The sequence below is a fragment of the Drosophila eugracilis genome, unplaced genomic scaffold, assembly GCF_018153835.1.
Source record: "Drosophila eugracilis isolate 14026-0451.02 unplaced genomic scaffold, ASM1815383v1 contig_496, whole genome shotgun sequence".
Lineage (NCBI taxonomy): Eukaryota > Metazoa > Arthropoda > Insecta > Diptera > Drosophilidae > Drosophila > Drosophila eugracilis.
This window is the reverse complement of record NW_024573367.1, coordinates 120,198-144,119: the sequence shown is the minus strand read 5'-3', so window position 1 is coordinate 144,119 and position 23,922 is coordinate 120,198. Positions and strand designations below refer to the sequence as shown.

Below are 23,922 nucleotides of genomic sequence, written 5' to 3'. Positions count from 1 at the left end.
AAAATGTATCAAAATTAAGATTTTTAGCTATGAATGCAGTTTTGTTAGAAATTTAACAACGAACACAATGAGGTACGGGATTCCCACATTTCCACAAGTTTAGGTTTGATCAAAACACTCTTCGTTTTTAGATACAAATATTAATTATTTTGATACTACTATAATTCTTGACTAAATAATGGAAATTCTTAAAACTTGGTGTCTGTAAAGAAGTAACATTTTTCCTGGACTGTGACAGCATCTCTGATGCGGAGAATGGAGAACGGAGAGCGGAGAGCATCTTCCCGAGCCCCAGCAACAGCAACAAAGCCGGCGTAGACGCCTCGCCTCTGTCGACGTGGGCAGAGGCAACCGAGGCGCTGGCGGCGATGTCTACGATCTGGCAGTCGCTTCTCAGCATTCTTCGCCTCTGGTTCGAAATTTGTTCAGACCTAAAAAGCAATATAAAAGAAATAAAGACCGAGGAACAGGGAAAGAAACAGAAAGACAGAAAATAACAAAAATTCAATTCTATATGCCCGACATCGAGATCGAGATGTGTATATGAACGCAGTTCCTGCTCGTAGATCGTCCATAGTAGCATCGTTGTGTTCCTCAGTTCCAAAGTTCAGTGAGTGGACAAAATAAAAAAGAAGACGAAGAGTCAAGGGTGTGGGAGAGTTCGGAAACCAAAAATTCAAAACTGAAGCCTCCGCGGGGAAAAAAGAATCGTGGGAAGATTTGTTGTAATGGTTGACAGGCGCTGGATTTTATGTGAGAGCGGCGAGGATCCAAACTTCAGGAAGGAGCACTACGAATATACCCAAAGCCAGCACCGTTAAATCGCGAGATAAACTCAAAATTCCCTCCCCCCCCAAAGAAGAAGTCCATTCAACTTGATGCAATTATTTGTGCCAACGATCTCATTTGCAACCGCAAAAATAATCAAAACATAACAAAACAAAAATAATTTCTCAATTTCAAAAACAAATAAATAAAAAGCTCTACGAAAAAATAAAAAACAATTGAAACGCGTGCATAATTGCTAATATTTAAAAAGAGAAATAAGAATTCAGTGCTATTTGTTTGTATTTTTTATTGTTTGGTTTTTTTTCGTGCTCCACAAATGTGAAGAAGAGACTTGGTGAATTGCAAACTCAAAGCGAGAGAAAGAGTGCGTGAGAAAAGAGAGGAAACCGAGAGGAACATCAGCAGCGGCCAAAAAACATTTTCAAGTGAGTACACAGAAAGAAAATATGCTTAAGTTTCAATAAGATTAAGTTAAGATTCTATTCTTCAAAGACTTTCTATTAATGTTAATTAAGTATTTTAATTTTATATATTATTAAAAGGTTTCGCAAAGGTCAAAAGTACAGATCACTCTTATTGCAAACCATAATATGATTTGTTATCAAAAGAGGTTAATTTTGGGGTCCAAGAAGTTAGAATTAATGGCAGGCTCCTTTTGGCGAGTGTACGAAATGCCGACGAACATGTTTACCCCAAGTAACCCCCAAAAGCCCCTCTATTTGTAAGGCTATAAATAAAATGCACAAAATGGGAAAAGCCAAAGGAGCGAAAGGGACGGCAGAAAGCCGATGTGCATATTTGTATTTTTCTAATTTTGTTTTTGTTTTTGTTGTTTTATTTTCCTATGTGGGCCATTCAATTTGGCAAAACTCTGAACTATCCTATCGCTTGGAAAACAGGTGTCTTCTGAAATCGAATGCTTATCAGCAGCAGCAGCGAATGAAACAAAGTCATATTTCGAAATATCAAGGAAAAAAGTAAACAAAAAATAAGTTTCCACACTTTGAGATGTTTTTGTTTCACGAAAACGAGAAGAATCGTCAAGAACAACAGCAGATAAATAAAATTTATTGATAGCAGGCAAAAAAAAAATCCAATTTTTTCATCATTAGTTTCTATATATAGTATCATTGTATATACACATACTTCTTGCAAAGTCCAGCATGAGAAGAAATAAAAAGAAAAAAGCATAAAAGAAGAACTAGCAGAACGGGCAGAGGCACTTTTATTCCTATATATATATATATATATATATATCTTTATGATGGCCACCAATTATTGTCAAAAAAAAAACTTGACTACGTGACCAAACAGGAAATCGAGAAGTAAAGAAGTGAACAAGTGGGGAATCTGTTCTTTTTTCTATTTTTTCTGGGGAAGCTTTCACTCCACAGGGGGTCACAAACCTCCCCTCACCGCTGGCAGTTCTCCCCCATTTCAGTCAATCAAAAAGTATATACAAACTAATTCTTCCCCCATTCACAATTTAGCGACACTCGGAGATCTGATCAATTAATACATTAATAATGCCCCGCCATGGTTTCATTTGCTTCTGGTTCATGTAAAGCACTTAGGGACATATGCTGACAGCAGAGGGTAAAAAAGTAGTGCTTAAGTTAATTAAAAAATAAACATCATAAGAAAGTGGAATAATAATGAAGGAAACTATTAAGAACTTAAGATGGTAATTGATTTTGCCCAAGTTAGAAATATTTTTCATTTATATTTCAAATGCCAATTATCTTATCAGAAAATCATCTATACAACTTTAAAATATATTATTTTTCAATGTCAAATCTATATTTGATTGCCCTCTGCTGTGCTGCGTCTGATATATCCGATTCAGACTCCCTTGCAAAGTGGGCCAGACGATTCCCAAGAATTTCTTGCCTCGCTTTTTGTGGGCGTCAGTTTCGTCAAGTTTTTCTTTTTTTTTCTGCTTTAGTTTTTATGATTTTCTTGTCGCGGCAATTAAGGAAATTATTGTGCCATGTTGGGTGTGTGTCTGTGTGTGTGTGTGTGTTTGTATGTGCCATATAGATTGCCACACATCGGATAATGGTGAGGGAGGTCGGGAATATCGCCCAAGGAATTTTAATTAAATTGTGCATTGTTCTGGGCCACAAAAGAAACTTTGATAATAAATGTTAAGTACCTCATACGGGTTGCCTAAAGTTTAGTCTTCAGTTAAGCTTGGGAAATTCCTAGAAAATATTTAAGATTTTTAGAAGGTATAATTAAGCTTTTTAATATTTTATTTTCCTAAGAAGTTATAAGCAATTGCTTATCAGATTTAGATTAAACATCCCAAAAACAAACTTAAGATCTCAGAAACATGGTACCTTACAGACCTAACTCTGGCAATTACAATTACAATTAATCCCATGAAAATCTACCTCAATTAAGTGCATTTTCTGTTTGTTTTGTATTGCTAACAACCGTATATCATTTTCCCCTGGCAACTAATGGGAAATCTTGGCAATAGGCGCTAGACAAAAAATGATATTACTACATCTATATCTCTTATAGCACTTAAGCTGCATTCTACGCTTTATCGGGAGTTGATAAGCGCCCTCAGAAGATTCCAGGCCAACTGCAGACCAGTCAAATCTGGATATATATATATATATATATATCTAGAAATACATATATACGGATATCACGGGCACGGCTGAATCATATGGGTACTTTATATGACGCATTTGCTCCAGAAAACAAATAGGGAAATTCGTACGTCTACTAGGAACCATTTTACGGACTTGTTATTGTTTTTGCTGCTTAGCAAATTCTTTGTAAAACTGGAGAACAAAAAATATATATCCGATATAAAGAAATTCGAAGGTCTTAAGAACAAAAAAGAAAAAAATCACTAAATGCAAATTTAGCTAGAACAAAAGTGCAGTTCTTTCGAAAGTAAACCCAAGTGGAGTCATCAGAAATTCGATATATGTAATATATATATATTATATATACATAGAACCGATAAAGGTTCTGGAAATCTCTGCACTTGGCTGATTCGCACTCCAATTGGGTTTCTGGGCCACTGCTGACGCTCGATTTGCAATCAAAGTCTCTCTCTCTTTTCAAAGTCAAGCTCAGTCGGTAATGTAATTGCTGGGCTTTTACTTTTACTATATCTTAAATATATATATATATATATATCTTTCCTTTCGATTTTCCCAGTATTTGTGGGCGGAGCTAAAATTTAATTTGTATTTTTAGGCAATCATTTTCGTTTTTCATTACTGCTAGTCAGCTGACAAAGTGCACATGCAACCGATAAAGATATATGCCCATATCAAGATACTTAATATACATATATATATATATATAATGCGCCTTTCAACATCTGGTCAATGACTTGATGCGATTTTCAGCCCGATGCTGATGCAATTTGTGAATGGAAATATGTGAAAAATATTTAAAAATCCAGATCACATCACGTAGTACTACGCATATCATTCCTGGACCGGAAATTTACAGATATAGACTACGGAAGTGCATAGCCAAAGATTGCACTTTTGGCTATATCGTTTTATGGAAATTATGAAGAATATTTTAGAGATTAAAGTAAGATTGATTCCCAAGGAAATATATAGCTTGGAGTGTAAAAATAAACCCAATCTGAATTTAGTTGGAAATATGGAAATGGAGCTTGTTTTTGAGATCGTTTTGGGTATGCAGACACAACGGGAAAGGTGGAAAGGTTAATGCGCCCCGATTTCTTACGCAAATCGGAGCCAGAGACCTCCTCCCAAAAATGGGGTCCTCACCCAGAAAGCAAACTTTATAAGTTAACAACAGCACTAAATCATTCAAATGAGGCGGCGGGAAACGGTTAAAAGCAAAAACAAAATGCAAAACGAGGACAATCAATGACAAACACTTTACAACCGGTTTATATTTGAGTAAAGTCGGGGCGTTGTCTTATCAGTATGAACTGATAATGGCGCTCCATATACTATATATATATATATATATATATACTCTATATTTGCATTTGTCATATGATGCATCTGTATCTCAATCCGAATCTATATGGTGTGCAATTAAGTGTATCTATTGTAACCGACGAGGTCTCCACAATTCATTCACCAGACGCAGTTGCAATTATAATTGCAAATTTCCATTGTCTGATCGAGCGAGGTTTTCCCCCCGACCCTCTCGGGAAATTCTCTTCAGCAAAAGAAGATCTTAAATATTTCAGAGTTAATCAAGAGTCGTCGCCACGCTATCTGGTTGGTATACGATATATCTATATATGATATCTCTTCCAGAGTTCAAACAACTTCCAGATAAAGTTCATACTTCTAGATAAATGAAGTCAGATGACAAGAACCCTATTAACTTGCCCGCTATCGTTATCTACCTGGGCAATTACCAATCACGCTTGCTTGCCATATAGTTTCTCTTTTGAAATCGACAAAAGAAATGGAATTTTATGCTTAGCTTTTCTTTTAAAAAAAACGTGCAATTTAATTTACGCGTGCTGCTACCCTTTAAAGGGTATACCTACGTTACAAGATTTTGCATTGGCAGATGTAATTTAAGGGACTAATTGCAGGTTTAGGCTATCAAAAATAATAAAAAAAAGAAAGGCTTAAACTGAACAAGGCAAATGTAAATGGGAAAAAGGCAAGTCAGAACCCATTTTAGAGTTTCACTGATATCAAAAAGTTAACAATGCCAAGCTATTTAAATTAGGGTATGTCCGCAGTCTATTCGCAGTTATCATTCTCCCAGCTGACAGCATATACAGACATCGATTATGCTATATGGCCATTTTCGAGGGACGCTTTTCCAGTCCGAAGCCAACATTTGACCGGCCAAGATCGCCACGAATCGGTTTCAGCCCGACCAAGCTGGCTTCAATTCTCATTTTTTTTTTTTATTTTTTATTTATTATTTACTCTGTGCAAGTCGAGACCAATGTTGAAGTGATAATTGACAGACGCCTTGGTAACCAATGTGCAAATAATATGTTATTATTGAAAAAAATAAATGTGTAAGAACGAAAGATAATCACGTGCCGGCCCTTATCGCTTTCTCAGTGAACTGGAAATCCCCCTTGCAGTTGGATTATTGATAAGAGCGATCTGGCTGTTAGTTTAGCAACATCAAGTATACGCCTGGTGGGCCGACAATCGCATTTCATCTTGATTTTTTCGTCTTATCTCGGGTCGTTGTATACAAAAACACAATCATAAAGTTCTCCGTTCACAAGAACAACAACATCATCAATAAAATGCACATAAATTACAAAACTATATAAAGAAAATAAATAAATAGATATAAATTAATCGCAATGCAGCCGGTTTTTGTTTAGTGAATGATTTAATACAAATAAGAGGCAAATTAAATAATAAATATTTCCAGTTGGGAGTTCATTTTTTTGCTGTTTGAGAAATGCTTTTGTATAATTTGATTTAAACACGTTTAATCTGTAAAACAAACAATAAAAAAGTGCTAAAATGATTAAATAAAACCAATTAACAAGGCTATAACTGCTTCCTAGGTTTTTTTATTGTCATAGCTACAAATGGAATAATTTCTGTAAATATTATAAATCATAACCACCCTCAACAAATGATCGTTAGACCATCGATGACCGCAGAACCCAAAGACTGCAGCAGAAACTCAACTCATGTGTGACACTCAAATCATTGAATAAATATGCTGACAACAACAATATTGAGGCAACAATAAATTAACCAATTGATATCAATAAAAAACGAAAAGTATAGATAGCGATCGAAGGGGAAAACTAAACATATATCGAAATGCGCACCGTATACGACTTGTTGCTAAGCAACGCCTTTGATCCCAGGTACGAATCGTATATATAGCTATATAGACCACAATCCCAATCCCAATCACAATCACTGGGAAATACAAACACATATCTATAAATGTAGACATTGGAATATGATACATCTTGCCCGGTAATTGAATGCTAACCAATGTTAATTGGACTCCAAACGAGAAATGCTTAGCAAATATTTGGTTTCCACCGTCTGCGCCTTCAGTGACGCAGTTGATTTTATTGCCATTGCCGCAGGGAGGGGCGTTTTATCAAAAGTTTATTATATTATTAAGCCAATGTGATCAACACAAAATATTTGCCAAACAAATGGAAAACAACCATTAACCAAGCAAGTGGAAAATACTGCAATACTACAGTATTACCCAGTATTCCAATGATCTAGTTTTAATTTTCAAACTTCTCGAATACTGATTATCCATTCTTATAGTTCTTATAAAAATTATGAAATTAGCTCAGAGCTAATCGTATGCTGAATAATAATAGTTAGCCATTGTCTGGTTGGCTCAGCGATTACAGTTAACGATCGGAACTGTTTCCACTGTAAAAATCTCATGCCTATTCATTGGGGATTAACAATTGAGACCCACCAATTAGCCGGCTTTCCCATCGAATAAACATGAACCCCTACAATCCACACAGTGAAAAAATAAACATAATAATATCAAGTGTTCTCAGATTAAGCTTAATTAAATTAATATGAATAAAAATAAGTACATTTAAATTTAAGTTAAGGAAAGTTGGCTTGAACTTAACTAGGAAATTATTCAAAAGGAACTGGAAATTGTTTAATAATTTCGAAAAGTAATAAACGGAAATATTTTTTATATCATTTAAAAAGTATGTAATATATGTTTTCACTGTAAATTCATAGTTAATATATTCCTGATAGTTACAAATCATTTTTAATTGAGCTTAAAATAAAACAAATTATGTTATTTCGAAGCCATTCTTATGAATTTTTACCCTTCTAACCCTAAACTTATGGCCTTATCTTCCAGAATGGTGCTACAGAACCACAACACAGTGGTGGCCCGTTCCACATTGACGCCGAATAGCAGTAGCCAGAATTTTGGTTCCCGCTCGTTGGGACACCACGGCGGATCGGCCAATGGAGCGGGCTCTGGACGTAGTCCTTTGAATGCCGGACCCAGCACCCAGCGTCCCATTGTGGACCTCCTAGTGGCCATGGTGGCCGTGCCGGTGCTTATCCTTTGTGCCCTGCAGCTGGAGAAGAATCTGCGAGACAATACTGTGGAGTCACGTTGGCTGGTCTTCGCCTTGGGAATCGGAATGCTGGTGATCAGTGTGATAATCTGTGGATATGTTACTCACCGCATGGGCGTATGCATTTGGGCGGGACCCATCGATGAGGCGGGCAATCGTGCCACCAATGGAGGCATGCCACATGTGAGTACAAGTACATTTTTAAATAAACATATTGGAACTTCTTAGCTAATACTGACCCATTTTTCAGATCAACTCCCAGAACGATGTGCTGCGCATTGTGGACTCACTGCCACCGAGCTACGATAGTGTGGTGAAGTTTGAATTACCGCCGCCGGCCTACGAATGCCTGGTTATAGACATGGATCAGTCCAAGGAGCTGGAGCCGCCACAGACCTCCGCCAAGCCAGGTGCTAGCGGAGGATCGACCTCCACACCCGGAGCCACCCTTCACATCTAGGGCAATGGAGCAGTAGATGGAGGAGAGAGAATTAAGAGATTTTTTCCCAACTGGCAGCGCAACGGATTTCTGTACTTGACCCACTTAAAAAACAAATCTATACCTACGATTTCGATAGGTGGTATACTTGGCAACTCTAGTTTTCTAGTGTTTTTTTTTTTTTTGTATTTATAACAACGAAAGATATGCTTTTAGAAAAGAAAAAAGGGAAAGAAAAAAAAACTAGAACATACAGCTATATACCGCCATATCTATCCGTATGAATATTGTAAAGTTTGGCTAACTGGTAGCTCGGCAAAAGCATTATGGCATTGTATTTACTTTGATTTTAAGCAGCTAGTATTTTAACTCGTAGAGCCCATTAATATCAAATATTTTCTCTCGCATTGTACATAGAGTTCTTTGAAACACAGCATCTAGTCCAAAGTTGTATATATCATAAAGCCGAAAAAGGAAAAAAAAAAAAACGAAACTACATGATGCGCCCATAGGAACATTTAAAGATATATATTATATATACTTATTAAATGCCACGGCAGGGCGGGAATCAAACTACAAAACTACAGGGTAGCACTTAGTCTTAGTCTTAGCTTAATGCCTGTATATAATTATGTATATTATGATTAAAGATATTTTTTTAGCCATATCGTAATAGCGATGTCGATTGCCAACGGAAATCGTTCAGTGTTGCTTTCCAAGAAATAAAGAATTCCTATTAAGTTTATTGCAATCCAATCATATTCTGTGGCATCTTTTGGGCGAAACTTGAAATCGATTCCCAGTGAAACAATAAAACCAGTGCATATTTTACGGTTTATTTGGTTAATTCTTCAATTTCCACAACGGGAAAAGTGCTGTTTCTTTTATAGATATTTTAAAGTTATAGGGAATACCATTTATTTGTTTTCTCATGATAATTTCTGATCTGTTGTATATGTAAATGCCACACAAAAATCGAGTAAATCCATCATATATGTAAGTACGTATTTGATTACATTTTAGATTATATTTCAGTAAAACCGACCAGACATATATGTTTTATATTCAGATCTTGCATACAAATGCACAATGAAAGTCCAAATGTTCTTTGTCAGCAGCCTTTTTTTACTCATCTAGACTGGTTATTATTTATATATTTTTCCTGTATAATCTACTGGACATGTATGTATATATTTAATTGATTATCATTATAAGATTACGATCTTTTATAGTTATGAAATTTCCAATATGTCTGTGTATGCTCAAAACAGTATATAATAGAGTTAGAAGAGAAGAAATGTTTTTGGATGAAAAATAGAAACGCAAAAACAAAGTTAAAGTGAAACCTGTGGTGAAAATGTTAAAAAAAATAGAAACTATTTCATGGCATTCGCCGTGTTGGTTTTCTGTTTTGTTTTCTTTTTTTTTTATTGTATAAGGTAGTAGTTAGGTAGTAGCATATAAATTTATATAACGTACGATATACATAGTATGTAAAAAAGACATAGCTAGCTTAAATACTTTCACTTGATGCGAATCGATCGGCTTTACCACTCTCTAAACCAGATTGGCCCAATAGTTTTCTTTGTTTGCTTTTTTCATGGAAATTCTTCTCTTATTTCTTGGGCATATCTGCTCTAATCTCAATGCAGTATATGTATGTGTGTGTGGCGTGTGTGGGTGTGTGTGAGTGAATGGGTGGTTGAGTGGGTGGACTTCTTTAAACACCCTAGAAACCTGCAACTCCGCCACGTTTACGATAATCAGCATTTGCATAGATGGCTGTGGCATTCCTTGAAATGGCCGTAACGATCGATCCCTTGGTCCTGGACACGACCTTCAACTTGTGACCCCGTTTGGCCAGCAATTTTAGCAATGTATCCGGAAATCCACTGTCTTCGTATTCCAGGACATCGGGCAGCAGTTGATGATAGAACCGGGGCGCATCAACTGCCTTGCGCAGATCATCACCAAACCACAATACATTGGCGATCACCTCAACCACGGCTGGAATGATCCTGCTGCCACCGGCTGCTCCGATGACCATACGCATATCACCAGAACTGTCAGCCAGCAGGACTGGCGATTGCGAGGACATCGCCCGCTTGTGAGCAGCTATCTTATTCGTCTGCGCCTCCGGGAATCCAAAGTAATTGTTCTGCACCGAAAAGTCGTTCATCCCGTTGTTTAGCACAATGCCTGTCCGAGGTCCAATCAGTCCGGATCCAAAACTGGGTGAGTAGAAAATGGTTAATTTTTTTTATATATGAGTATAGTACATTAATTTAACTTACTAGGCATTTATAGAGCTGGTCACAGAGACGGCATCTCCGTTGGGTGCCAAAACAACCAGATTCGAAGTACCATCGAGATCCTCGTTAGTCGCAGATGTAGCACCATACGCATAAGCATCGGGCAGGACATGGGAGTCGTTGATCTTGGCACGGTTCTGGTCACCAAAGTCCGGACTATTCAGTTGGCTGACAATTTCTCGAGCATCGATGAAATGCATATCGCCCAATTCCGGGCGCTGAGCAAAGGCAAACTTCATGGCCTCGACAAATCGATGGATAGTAAGGGCCCTCGACTCCTCGGTGGCCAGATCCTGTTCTGTAAAATTATAGCCCTGCAGGATGGCCAATGTGTGGGCCACCAACGAACCGGAACTGACTGGTGGGACCACATACAGTGTGTCGTCACCCAAATCCATGGTGATCGAATTCATCACATCGGCCTGGTAAGCCTCCAAATCATCGGCTACAATAACACTGCCAATATCTTTTAGGTCATCAACCAGCATCTTGGCCAAAGTTCCATTGTACAGGTCCAACGGCCCGTTTTCGGCCAAAAGTTTGTACGTCTTGCAGAGATTCTTTGGTGGCTTCACAACGGTTCCGGCCGCATGTGGCTTACCCGTTTCCCCATTCAAATAGATTCTGTGGAAGAAGATTACACAATTTAGATGAAAGCTTGCATCGTTAAGTAGAATAATAGGCTTGAAACCTCCTCAACACATGCCAATAAGTATGCTATAAAAATCGTTGAATACTTATTGACACAATTTTGAAGTGATTTCAGACCTGATGAGATTTACTGGTACTGCTCGTGCTTCTTGATGAACGGCAAAGCGGCATCAAGAGCCCGTTCCATGTGCTGCGAGACATGGTAACCCTTCTCGCACAGGTTCAGCGATGGTGCCACCAGATCTGACCAAGGCAGCTGTCCAAATTTCTCATGAGCCACATAATAGCCCATCACCTCGCCCGGCACAGCGATGCTTAACGGTCCCTTGAACGACTGCTCCGGATTCTTGTCGAACGTATTCTCATCAGTATCATATGGAGCTACTTCCCGAGCATCGATGGCGGTGGCATGCCGCTTATCCCGCTGGTAAACGTTCATCATGTGGCCGCCACCGATGCCCATGCTCTGCAAGGTCAATAGTCCATTGCAGAGAAGAGCGGCGATCGCTGCGTCCACAGCACTGCCATTCTTCTGAAGGATCCCACTGTAGGTAAGGGTTACATTTTGTTAGAGTATACTAAAAGTAAGGCTCTTTTATAGAGCTTACCTTCCGATCTTGCTGCACTCGAGATTATCAGAGCTCACAGCTCCATGCTGATAGGCCCCGAGTACCGACTCGTAGTGCTCACTGGTATCGATCCTGATCTGTTCTTTCAGCCAGGCGGGTGGTTCTGCTGTGGTTGCCGCTGTTGAAGCAGCCACATTGGGCTGGTTGTCGTCTGATGGTGTTGATACTCTCAGATTTAGGTTGTCAATACTTTCGGTTCCGGTCTCCGTTTCCGTTTCCTGTTGCTGTTGCTCATCTGTTAAATGAAATGTTTTAAGTGTGGGGCTGGGATTGCTTTCTGTTCTGCTTGTTGTTGTTGTTGTTGGTGGTGGTTGTTGTGTTGTACTTGTTGTTGTTGCTGTTGTGGTGGTGTTGTTGGTGCTAATTGCTGTTGCTGATGGTGCTATTGTTGTTGCTGTTGCCGGTGCTATTGGTGGTGCTGAGCTACTTGCAATTTCTGTTGCCGTTGCAAGTGCAATTGCAATTTCTGTTGCTGTTGTTGCTATTGCTGACTCTGTGGTTGTTGTTGTCGTCGTCGTTGTTGTTGTTGTTGTGGTGCTGTTTCTATTTGGCGTCGATTTTGGCCAGTCTTCGTTGTTGTTGTTGTTGTTGTTTAGTGAGTTAGGGTGTAAAGTTTTTGGTTGGGGTTTTGTTCATGTGAATACTTTTTGGTGCCACAATAGAAGAAATTATTTTGAACTAGATTAAATGCCAGGTGCTTGGTTAAGATGGTACGAAAGCATGCAGATAATAAGCATTTTCAGAGGGTATATAACTATGGTCCAAAAGTCTGTCTGTTCGTATATATAACTATATATAATACATCTATCAACAATCTAGACAATAATCTTTTTCAACGAGTTTTGTATTAGTTTGCAGTGGGTGAGTGAATTGTTAGCTGGATGTAGTTGGCTTTATTCCTTGCCCGATCTCCCATACTCACCACTGAAACACAGGCTGATGATCACGTAGCTAATGAGGGCGATGCCAATAAAACAGATCAGCACGATGGTCAGCTTCTTCATCCAGGCCAAGACCTTGACGCGCCTGCAAAAGTTCAATTCAGTTAAGTGGATGATAAAGGAACTAGTTTATTGTTTGTTTTGTTTTGTTCGACGCCTTTATTAAATTACTTCTGTGGAACCTTTGATAAACTATCCAGATTTATCTACAAATCCAACAGGACAAGACGCTAACTACAACTTCCTTATTCCACTTAAAGAAGGTTAATTAAATGGGATTTTTATGTGTAAAGGCAAGAATACTTGTGACGATATATTTTAGTGTTAATTTCCTTTTTTTTTATATGCTCACATCTGTTCGCGTCGCGCCTCTTCGGCGGCAGCTGTGTCCTGCATAAGTTCGCCTCCATTCTTCTCCTCGTCCGAGTCCAATCCTCCGGCGGACTTCAGTGGAATCTTGTTCATGGCATCCTCGTTGCTATGGTGCACCATTTTGTGGGCATCCGCTGCTGCTCCTGCACCGGCTCCTGTTCCTGTTCCCGTCCCCGCTGTGCTGGAGCTGGTTGGTCAAATAAACAAACAAACAAAATGTTTAAACAGATGCAACAGTTAATGTCCTTAGCGCTCGAAAATATGCAACAGTTTTCGCCAGCAGGCTTCAGCACCAACTGAAACTGAAAATGAAAGCGCTCAAAGCACCGACAATCTCAAGCGATTCTCAGTCATCGACAAAAGGCAACGACAACTACAGTGAAGCATACGTAAGGTAAATTAGATATTCTAAATAGAATAACCCAAGATATACGAAAGCAACTGTCAAGTCCAAAAAGCCTGAAACGTCGTTAGTTTACCCCATAAAACTCTTTAGCTATAAAAAGATTTCAAAAAGTAAAACTTTCTCATAACGAAGCTTCACTTTCACAACTCAAACAACAACTATATCGCTGTCGTCATCGCCAACTTTGATGGCAGGATGTGGCTTGTGTGCTCGGCTACCCGACACCACCCACCGGCTACCGCCCCCGCCATGTTCCTTGGGTGGGCGTGTCCCGTATAAAAAATGGGTCAGACAAACGTCGACGTCGACTGCGACGGCAACGGTGACGGCGACGGCGGCAGTGACAGAGACAGAGGCATTGGGAAATGCATTTCCCTCAATCGAGCGAGTGGATTTCCTTGTGTTGTTTCGACCATAACCATAATTGAATGTTGTGATTGTGAGCTCGCGTGGTTCGCGGGATTTTGTGGGCGGAAATGGGTGGTGTTGGGTTAAAGTCATTGCTCGCGGGAATTGGGTTAATTGCTGGCAGCAATACTAAAAAAAAAAACATATATGTGGAAAAAAAAAAAACGTCGGACAGAGCCCCAGCGCCTATGCACCGCGGTCCTGACCTGGGCTACATTTGTAATTGTTGACGTCGCCAATCGCACTTACACAGACGCCGCCCCACCCAACCCCGTTTTAACCTCTCAAAAACGCACCAAAAGCCGCCCCCTTTAACCCACCTCAGACTGATGACGACACTTGCTTAAGAGGGAAAGCCCCTCGTAAAACAGGGTGCTCAAAAGGTGCCCACTCAAATGGAAGCAGTAAGTAAATCACTCTTGTTTACCACTCAAATTTGGCATGGTTTATGGGTTAGAAAGAGAAGAAGCTTTAAAAATTAGTACAAATACATTTATATATGTAAGACCCTTTATTTTTTAATGCTCCCCATGAATTTTCTTCTCTTTTCTGGTTAATAATACTGTTCTGTTGCCGATTTTGCGAGGCCTGGCAGTCAGGCATTCGCGCTATTTTTGGGTCAACTGCATTTAATTTCGTTTCGTTTTCGTTAAATGGTCGGTGGGCCAAAGAACAAACCACAATTATGAGGCATACGGAATGCAATTGGGGTTTACGATCCACTTGTTCCTCGCTGCGCCCACGAGAACCCGAAGAGAAATAATGGCACAGGGAACCAAAATAGAGTTGCCATGCCATGACGAAAGCAAATTAAATACCCGCAAATATTTCCTTTTTTTTCTCCCCCATCTTTTTTATATTGATTGCTATTTGCACTTAGTGGTTTGCATGAACCGAACCGACAGGTGGCGTGTTGGTGGTGGTGGTCATTAGGCAAGGATAATTACTCAATTCGTAGGAATTTTAAACTAATTAATGAAGAAGGGTAATGCTTTTGTGATGTTTATTTTTTATTTTAAAAACCCATTCCTAATTCTTTCAACAACAAATATTTTATAAACTTTCTTCAATTTAATTTCTAACAACTTAAGTTTTTGATTTTGGCGCATGCGCAGCGCCTTCAAGCCTTATTAGCAGCCATCCAACTAATTGAAAATCGTCATTAATACTGTCTATCATTATTCGTACGTGCAAAGACTGATCAATGTTCATTAATTTCGAAAATTCAAAATGAAATGGCAAACATTATGGCCATTGGATAGTTTCGTAGGGTGGGCACACAGACTTATAAGGGAAGTGACCGACAAGCTATATCATTAATAAGTACATCCATGTCCATACATATGTTTTAGATATATATGTATACATTATATTAATTACCCATTATATTTACAAGGCAAAAGAATGCCTGACTTTCATCTTTAACCGGCTTCTTATCGAAGGAAGGAAATTCCAAAGCATCCGACGCAGTAAAATGTTAAAATGAGGAAGTATCGAGGGGATGAGGGAAAATTAAAGATATGGGTCAGCTATTACAGAGAAAGATTTACATTATTATATATTTATATAGAAATATAGAAAAAGAACAGCTCCCTTTAGATTCATTCCATGAAAGATTTTAACTAAGCACACATGGTTTTTTCGAGTAGGCTTCCACAAATAATACTAGATAATTGTTTGCATTTCAAGGGGGCAAGGGCATATGGCCATAGATCACGGTTGATCGGGCATATCCAAGCCCAATCAAATGGCGGCACCAATCCAATTTGCATTTCGGATGCCAAACGAATCGTTTCGGTGGGCAATTAAATCAACAATTTGACAAAACAAATACGATTGAAATGCACGGAGACCGTCGCAAATAAATCAAAACTTGCCAAGGGCCAATGCTATATACAAAGTGGGCATAATTTAACTCCAAATGATTAACGCTTTTTGGCGACACACAAAAATTGTTTAAAAATTATAGTGCTTACACCAAATTTTGTATGTCAAAAGCTGACCAAAAAGGCAAAACATTTCAGTTTTTTGCACCCGCAGACCCCAAAGTGACCCCATTTCTGACTTTACGAGGCTCGGAACTATTTTTACTCTGTTTTGTTCACATCTTCTCAAAAAACATCTTTCGAAATCGGATGGGCAGTGAGTATTGGATGGTCCAAAGCGAAATTCATAAATCTAGAACAGCCATTAACGTGAGAGATCGTCAAGGAAGTATCCAACTGACCAATTCAATTAAAAACTTAATAGCCAATGTGTTAAGAAATTTGTCTCAGTTGTGCTAATAAATCTTAAGGGAAATAACTTGGAGTCAAGTCAAATCAACAAATTTTTGTAATAATTTTAGTACCATAAAAATATCTTTGAATTAAAATTGGCGTAAAATTGGTCTAAAAAGTATATGTTTAAAGTTTATTTTTGTAAATAATAATTTGAGTTCTTATTATGTCATAAGCTTTAAATTTATTTCACTTTTCCTAACCCTTCGAGCACAAAGCTAATCAATTCAGTCAAACTAAATGGCAATTTTCACAGTCCTCCGCCGCAAAAACAAAAACAAAAGACCAAACCGAGACAAGAGGCAAGGAAACATTCCCATAGATCAAGTACTATAGAACAAAGATCTGTCATTGTGAAGGAGTCCATGGATCGTTGTGGATTTACGGATTTTGACACATTTCGCATTTTTCCAATCCAAATTGGTGACAGTGCAAATTGATCTCGCCCAAAGTTCAGGGACGCTTCTGCCACCAGATAAGTAGCGCACTCTTTATATATTATATATGCCGGTGCACATATACTATATATATGTATATGTATTATATATATATTATAGTGTGGATGGGCTGTATTATAGATAGACACCCAGATCCAGATATTAGCTGGCATCGTGTTTTCTTTTTTTCTTTCTTTTTTTCCCTCTTATTTTTTCTATTTTTTTATTTTTTACGTTGATTAAGTTGTCAGCAATCAGCAAGAGGCTTCCAAACGAGACGGCGTTTAGCGTCGATTACTGTTAGACTAAGTGGCTCGATCCCAGATCTGTTGAGCTAACAATTGAGCGGTCTCTTGGGAATTAGATTCATCAAAAACAAACCAAAAATAAGCCAAACAAACACTGCACTTAGAATAGACTGTAAGAAAACAGAAACAGAAACCACAAATAGGGAGAGTTCAGGGTTCTAAAGATAATTCAAAAACAAAGGGAGTCTGAACTCTCGACCTATTCTCAGTTTTTTACTCTTGTATGTTTCTTCCACGATTTTATCTTTATTACTTTCACTCAACCCCAAAGTTAAGGTCAGGGATCTTGAGACCCAATAATAAATACGAGGGCTTTATGACAACCAAATCTTATATTTTTGCAGATAGCATAGGAATGAAAAATAAAAGATAAAATATTTTTAGGAATTCTCCGGTCACTTCAACTTCCTTTGGCTAGCTTTCTCTTGAAATTTTTTCTTGAGTTATTCTTGTTTTTACTTCCGGTTTGCTAATATAGTTTTTTCTACCATTTTTTCAGTGCTATCAAAGGCTTTGAGTCATTTTCAGTAAAATTCCATTCTTTTTAAAAAAAAACCTTTTTTTTATAAAATAAAAAATTATCGTGACAAGCTGCTATATAAGAAGGTTCTACTCGGAAACTTTTTGCATTTTGGGAATTTATCAAACTATCGTCTCATTCCCAAAATTTATCAACTATAAACCATAAACGCAGCACACGCACACACACTTTAATATATATATATGTAAACTTCAATGACCTTCAACAAAAACAACAACAAGAGTGCATCTCAACAAGTGTTTGCTTTTCAAATGTTCTGCCATTTTTTTTGTTTAATATTATTATATATTTTTTTATTTTGGCGGCATTTCTGGCGTCTGGCATTTATTTGGTTTTCATTCTTTGGCCGACGCCTTTGTTTCGTTGCTGCTTTTCGGTTATTTTTAAATATAATAATTGCAAAATGAAACGGAAAAGACACGCCGTGTTTTTGGCCCTAGACTTGGACTTGGACTTGTTGCTGCCAACGTATTTTTTATACGTATATACATAGATATCCATACACATACATATATATATATATATATATCTTTTTTCTACTCTGTGGTGGACAGTTTTTTCAGGTGGGCGAACCTGGCGAATGCCGGCCCAGCATTAAACCGAACAAAAATAAAATAAAATAAAAATAAAAAATACAACAAAAATATATCACATTTTGATTTTACAATCCTGATACGCACACGCACCACAGCAACAACAACAACAAAATGGAATAAAAAAAAATTATGATTTTGTCACCTTTTTTTCAAATCGTGCGATTTTCTTTTGAAAACGCGCGCGTTTTTTTTTCAAGTTTTCACTGAATAAATCGCTTAGCTCAGTAACGATTCTTTGCGTGGGATCTACGCAAAATTATATATATATATATATCGCGGCTATATATAATTGTGTAGGAATTCTATAATTTTCAATTATATTTTTAACTTCTTTTTATTTTTTAAAATATTTTTTTAGTCGCGTGTCGCGTCTGCGACGTCGTCTGCGTCTGTTGGTCAACTGAATTAAGAACGACCGCTAACGATGACGATGACGCTGGCGCAGCGGCAGCGCTTGGCGGCGACGTCGACAGAGCCAAAGCTGGCCATCTATCTGGTATTCCGCCCTCTGTAAAGTTTTTTTCTAGTTGAAAAATACTTCTTTTCCAGTCTTGAAGTTGCTAGTATAGTAAAATTTAAAAAGTGACGGAATATTAAGTATACGCCTTTCGACTGAAGATTGACCCATTTTGTTGCGGTTTTAAGCTATAACTTTGCGAAAAGAAGACCCACAGCTAAAAGAATAACTGTTTTCTGATGCTGAAGATCAATACTAACTTTCCCTATCATTTTTTAGTTCATTTTCAAGAAATCCATTTTTTTCAAAATTTCGCATTTTTGATAAGGGGTAACATCGTTAATTTTTCCAAAAAATTGACATAAATTGAGATTTTTAGGTGTGAATGCAGTTTTGTTGTAAATTTAATAATTTATTCAATTCAATTAATAATTTAATTCAACGAGATATGCCGTTCCAGATTCGGACCACGAGTGGGTTAGTTATGGGCATAATACTGTCACTTAAAGGAGGAAATAAGGAGAAACCAAATTTCGCATTTTCGATAAGGGTAAGTAAGTAAGTAACATCATAACTTTTTGCGAAAATGTGATATTTTCAGTATGTTTTTTCTTCGTAAAAATTTGTAATATATATAGTTAAATTAAAAGTATTTGTCTAGCTTATATCTCACAAAATTTTGAGCATCTCTGACTGCGACTGCCTTTCGTCTAGCCGAGTGGGCAGCGAAATTGCGTTTCTGCCGCAGCGCAGCTGCTGTTGCTCTTATTGTTTTTTTGTTTTTGTTGTTACTATATTTTATTATTATTTTTTTTGTTGCTCCTAGCTGCAGTGCAAATTGTTGCTGGCGGTGCGGAAATCACAAAAAATTAGACGACCCCGATGGACACACAGCTCAACATTCTGGATGCTACCTTCGGTGAGTTCTGGTTGGTTTTTGGTTTAAATTTTATTTATCTGTTTTTTTTTTTTTGCAGTGATTCCCGGGGGCGTGGCCACCACCCACCCGCCGGCGAACCATTAAGAGCAATTTGTTGACAGTGACACACAAAAATGGACACACAAAGCGACGCGAGGCGACAAAACAGGCTCAACCGAACAAACAAACCGAAACAAAACCAAACCAACGGCAAAAAAAAGTGATATAGTTTGTGATAACATGGAGGGAAAATCGGAAAATGTGAGACAATTCAATGACATCATCAAATCACTTTAATTGCAATCCGCCACCAAGGTTCGGGAAATTGAGTTTAGCTCTAAGGATACTGTCCTCCTCATATTTACTGCTCTTGGCAATTTTGATTTATTTCTTTGATTTATTTCTTTATCTGTTGCTCTTTGATATTTCAGCACCCTTTGAGTATCTTTCGAATGTCTGTTTTTGAGACTAGATGGAATTGACGGCACTTTATGTTGAAACAGGTGAAATCAAATAGTAGTAAGCAGGTTTGCTTTGAGCTACAGTGGTGGTTAAATATATAACCTTACTTCCCTTTAATTCTTCTGAAAATTATACATTTTTCAATAATTGATAAAACACAGAAGCTTATCAGTTTAGTATACAATTTCAAATATATACAAAGTATCTTTATAAGATTGCTTTTTTGTTATATTATCTGTAAATGCATATAACTATTAACTGAGCTAATCGGCTGACCGCAATTGTTGCCTGATTGTTCCGACGTTCGTGTTTGCTGGAGTGGTCATCGTTTGGCCATCGTCTCCACACATCCGCTGGTCATGTGTATGCCATTCTTATTTTTTATTTTTATTTTTTATTTTCCATGCTGTGACTGTGTGTGTGTGTGTGTCTTTGTGGGGGCACGCAGATTTCCGCTGCAGTTTGACATTTGCAGTTGTCTGTCGGTGATAAGAGCTGCACCAGCGGACAAAAGGCAACGCCAAACGCCAAAAGGAGGATGATGATGATGATGATGATGTTGATCATGGAAGCATGTCAATTGCACAAAGATACATAGATACAAAGATACATAGATACAAATACTCATGTGTGGCTAGCGAAACACTACTATTTATTATCACATGCGCGATGTCGTGCTGCTAAAGCGTGCATTTTGTGGCCATACTAGTCATATTCTATATCTACTATATCTACTATATAGTAGCTGAATCCAGAGACAAATCAAAAGTACCAGACGGCGAACGAAAAAGAGCGCACGGAAAAAATTAAAATGTGTGTCAACAAATTGCACAAATTATCAGCAGTTGAGCGCAGTTTGGATATACTCGGAGAAAACTAATCTATTCATAAGGAAGTCTAGAAGCTCAAAATGAAAATTGGTTTTTATCAGAGGGATACAGATCATAACTCTGAAGATAGTACGAGAGATTATAGAAATTTAAAGATATTTATTGAATATAAATCTAACTTATTTTGTCCGGTGTAGCCTGTTTGCCTGACAATATTAACAAAGATATGGCCTTAATCTGGTCACCTTTAAATTGACACGCAAAAATCATTTGTCAAGTGCATTGTGGACTTAAAATCGAAAAGGGAGGAGTGTCCAGAGGGGCTTCACTGTACTTGAAGCGCCAACTTGTGGGCGGCATCGCATCAATTCACATGACAATGGACTAATTACAGGGAATCCATCACGAGGAATCATCCCACTATTTATATTATATAATATTAAACTCAACACTTGACCCTGCTTAAACTGCCCTTTTTGGTTTGTTTTTTATGATTTCCATTCTTCCCCTTGATATCGATTTGCATACCAAATCACAGCTACTGAAAACACATGTTTGCGTGGGTGTTTAAGTTAAAAAAGATCGAAAACTAGCTAAAAATTGGAATGTATATAGAGGGATTGCAGATATGAAAAGATAGAGCAAGATCATGAATAGTTTGGTTTTATTTTAGAGGAATCTTCTAACGAAAGTAGTTAACTTTGTAACCTTAATAATTCATTAAAATCTTTGGTATTTTCCATAAAAATTGGTAAACCCCATTTATTTATTCATAACGCTAAATGGAATGATGGAGCTTCCGTATATATGTACATTATCGCTGCATCTACGATACGATCCCCAGCGAAACTGTCCATCAATGGTCACAGGCCCAACCCAAACTGAATGAATGGTAAATAGCTCGTTGTCTGTTTTTTAAGGTGCGAATGCAGAGGTAAAATATACATCCATCACTTGCAGTTTTAATTTGTACATATTTATGTTTTGGTGCGTTGGTTGTTGGCGACGCCGACGCGATGACGTCATTAATTTATTTAACCAGATAACCTTGGCCCCATCTAGGCTCTCACTCGCACTCGCATTTGGAATGAGGGGCGCGGAAGTTGAGATTTATATTTTGTACATTTTCACAGTTTACACTCAAAGAAAAGAGCCAAATGGAAAATTATTAGGTTTTCTTTAAATTATTTATTATGTTTATATAATTATTCTTCAAATTAATGTATTATTAATGATATATTAAATATTGTTAAGATAATTAAGAATAAGATTAGAATAATAATATATTTAGACACAAATTATGAATTAGCTAACATTTCACATCCTAATACCTAATTATTCCCAAAAAAAACTCCACAAATCATAAAGTAGACCCTATTTTTTCTGTTTTTTCCAGTGCACATTTGAACTTGTCACTTGTCTATCTGGGACTTGTGAATTGGGCTGCAATATGATCGGCACTACCCATTAATCCCCCGCCTCCTTTAAAGAAAAGCTAAAAGAAAAACACAGAGATGGAGGCACTTGGCAGGCTCATTAAATGGTCGTGGAAATCTATGTTCTTTTCTGGTACTCCATGTTTTTGTTTTCTTTTGGTTTTTGAAGTGCTCCACATTCTGTTGCGCTTTCATGTGGCATGCCACGCCCCGCCACGCCACCGACGCCCCCAATCATCCTGATAGAACTATTTTCGGTTCGTCTGACACACATCGATGGGCAGCGGAAAAGCGGAAAAGTGGTAAACGAGCGGAGTGAGTAATTGTTTACATTACGCTTCTTGCGAGCTACTTTACGGCACAGCATGTGACCCCGCCTATCAGTTTTCCACCGATTTACCGCCTCCTTTTTTCATCCTCCAAAAACAACAAAAAAAAAAAAGTGAAAACACAACATTTTACTTGTTGGTTTTTCCGCGCCCCCATTTCCTCTGGCATTTTTTTGTCTTGTTTTTGATGGATTGTTTTGCGGTCCACTGAGATCCACGAAACTTAAAGTTTGAACTAACAACAACAAAAATATCCAAAGGAAACAATCGTACACACGAAAAAAAAGGATGGCATGTTAATGTAAACAATTTGAAAACGATTCGGTCTTTGATTACCTTGAATTCTCTCAGACGTTTTCAAGATTTATGTAAACACATCTTTGGATTACCTTTGAGAGCATACCAGAATGTTTGTTTAATGCATTTAATTTGAGGAACATAAGTGAAAACCCAAAAATAGAAACCTTGAAAGTGCTATTAAAAATATTAAAAATTAACTCGGTAATGGCCTAAGAAACAGCATAGAATAAACATAGCTAGCTAAAGTTATGAATTTAATGAATTTATGCATTTAAAAATATATCAAGATGATAGTTGCCTTAAGTTTTGTTTAAGAATTAGGCATTATTTAATAATATTAATATTTAAGAAAACATTTCTAGACTTCAAGTTGACCCCAGGTGAACTTACGATTGCAGTGTTGAGAGATTTGTGGCCGAGGCACCTACGCCGCATGCCGTGGAATGCATTTTGCAACTTTCGCTGATTTTATTGTGCTCTTTATGGGATTAGCACCACCTCTCCAGCTTTTTGATGCCACCAGCTGGCGATTCCAATGTTTATGCCGATGCACGCACAGTAAAAAATTCCAAAAAAAAAAATATACAAAATAATAAAAAAGTGACACGGTTTGATTTCCTTGAATTCTTTTTAACAGATGAACTTCGATTTCGATTTCGATTGGTTATATGATTTTGATTATGATATTGCTGGTATGTTGGTTTAAAGGTGTTGCAAGTTGTCGCGACTTTGGCAGCGACAATTTTGGATGGCGGCGGCGTTCGCGACGTTCAGTTTCCGACTGAATTCTCACTTTTTCCGCCGGAGATGCCGTCCGGAGATGCTGCGGCAGCGACGTTGGCAGAGAGGCAAGCGCAGAGCCCGGCCCCATTTCCCATTAACATTACCATTACCATTACCATCCCATGCCACCTCATAGCTATAGCCGCAGCTATATACAGATCCGAATCCAAATCCACCCACGTGGGCCGGCCAATTGTTGCTGCCGTTAGCATAAACATTCGAGCATCCACATACAGTGTGCGACGATCAT

At 37.9% G+C, this 23,922-nt stretch overlaps 3 protein-coding genes across 5 annotated transcripts; 2 read left to right on the top strand and 1 right to left on the bottom strand.

Annotated features, from left to right (window-relative positions):
* The first annotated feature begins 368 nt into the window (after positions 1–368).
* LOC108103473 lies at positions 369–9,021 on the top strand. Its single transcript, XM_017208973.2, has 4 exons — positions 369–610; positions 1,114–1,214; positions 7,612–8,020; positions 8,088–9,021. Exons 3-4 carry the CDS (start codon positions 7,613–7,615, stop codon positions 8,295–8,297), a joined length of 618 nt encoding a protein of 205 aa, XP_017064462.1. The 5' UTR covers positions 369–610; positions 1,114–1,214; position 7,612; the 3' UTR covers positions 8,298–9,021.
* Positions 604–1,120, top strand: LOC121530314. The gene has a single exon (XM_041819227.1). The coding sequence runs from the start codon at positions 729–731 to the stop codon at positions 819–821; it is 93 nt and encodes a 30-aa protein (XP_041675161.1). The 5' UTR covers positions 604–728; the 3' UTR covers positions 822–1,120.
* Positions 9,022–9,678: 657 nt separating the features above from the next.
* LOC108103468 (glutathione hydrolase 1 proenzyme) lies at positions 9,679–23,675 on the bottom strand. Of its 3 annotated transcripts, none has more exons than XM_017208966.2 (7): positions 23,280–23,675; positions 13,162–13,368; positions 12,791–12,894; positions 11,848–12,436; positions 11,371–11,784; positions 10,571–11,212; positions 9,679–10,507 (listed from the first exon to the last, which is right to left on the bottom strand). In XM_017208966.2, the coding sequence occupies exons 1-7, from the start codon at positions 23,336–23,338 to the stop codon at positions 10,006–10,008; spliced, it is 2,517 nt and encodes an 838-aa protein (XP_017064455.1). In that variant the 5' UTR covers positions 23,339–23,675; the 3' UTR covers positions 9,679–10,005. The 3 variants fall into 3 exon arrangements, with proteins under 3 accessions (XP_017064455.1, XP_017064457.1, XP_017064456.1); XM_017208968.2 differs by having other exon boundaries at positions 11,848–12,103; XM_017208967.2 differs by lacking the exon at positions 23,280–23,675 and adding an exon at positions 18,299–18,566.
* Between the last annotated feature and the right edge of the window lie 247 nt (positions 23,676–23,922).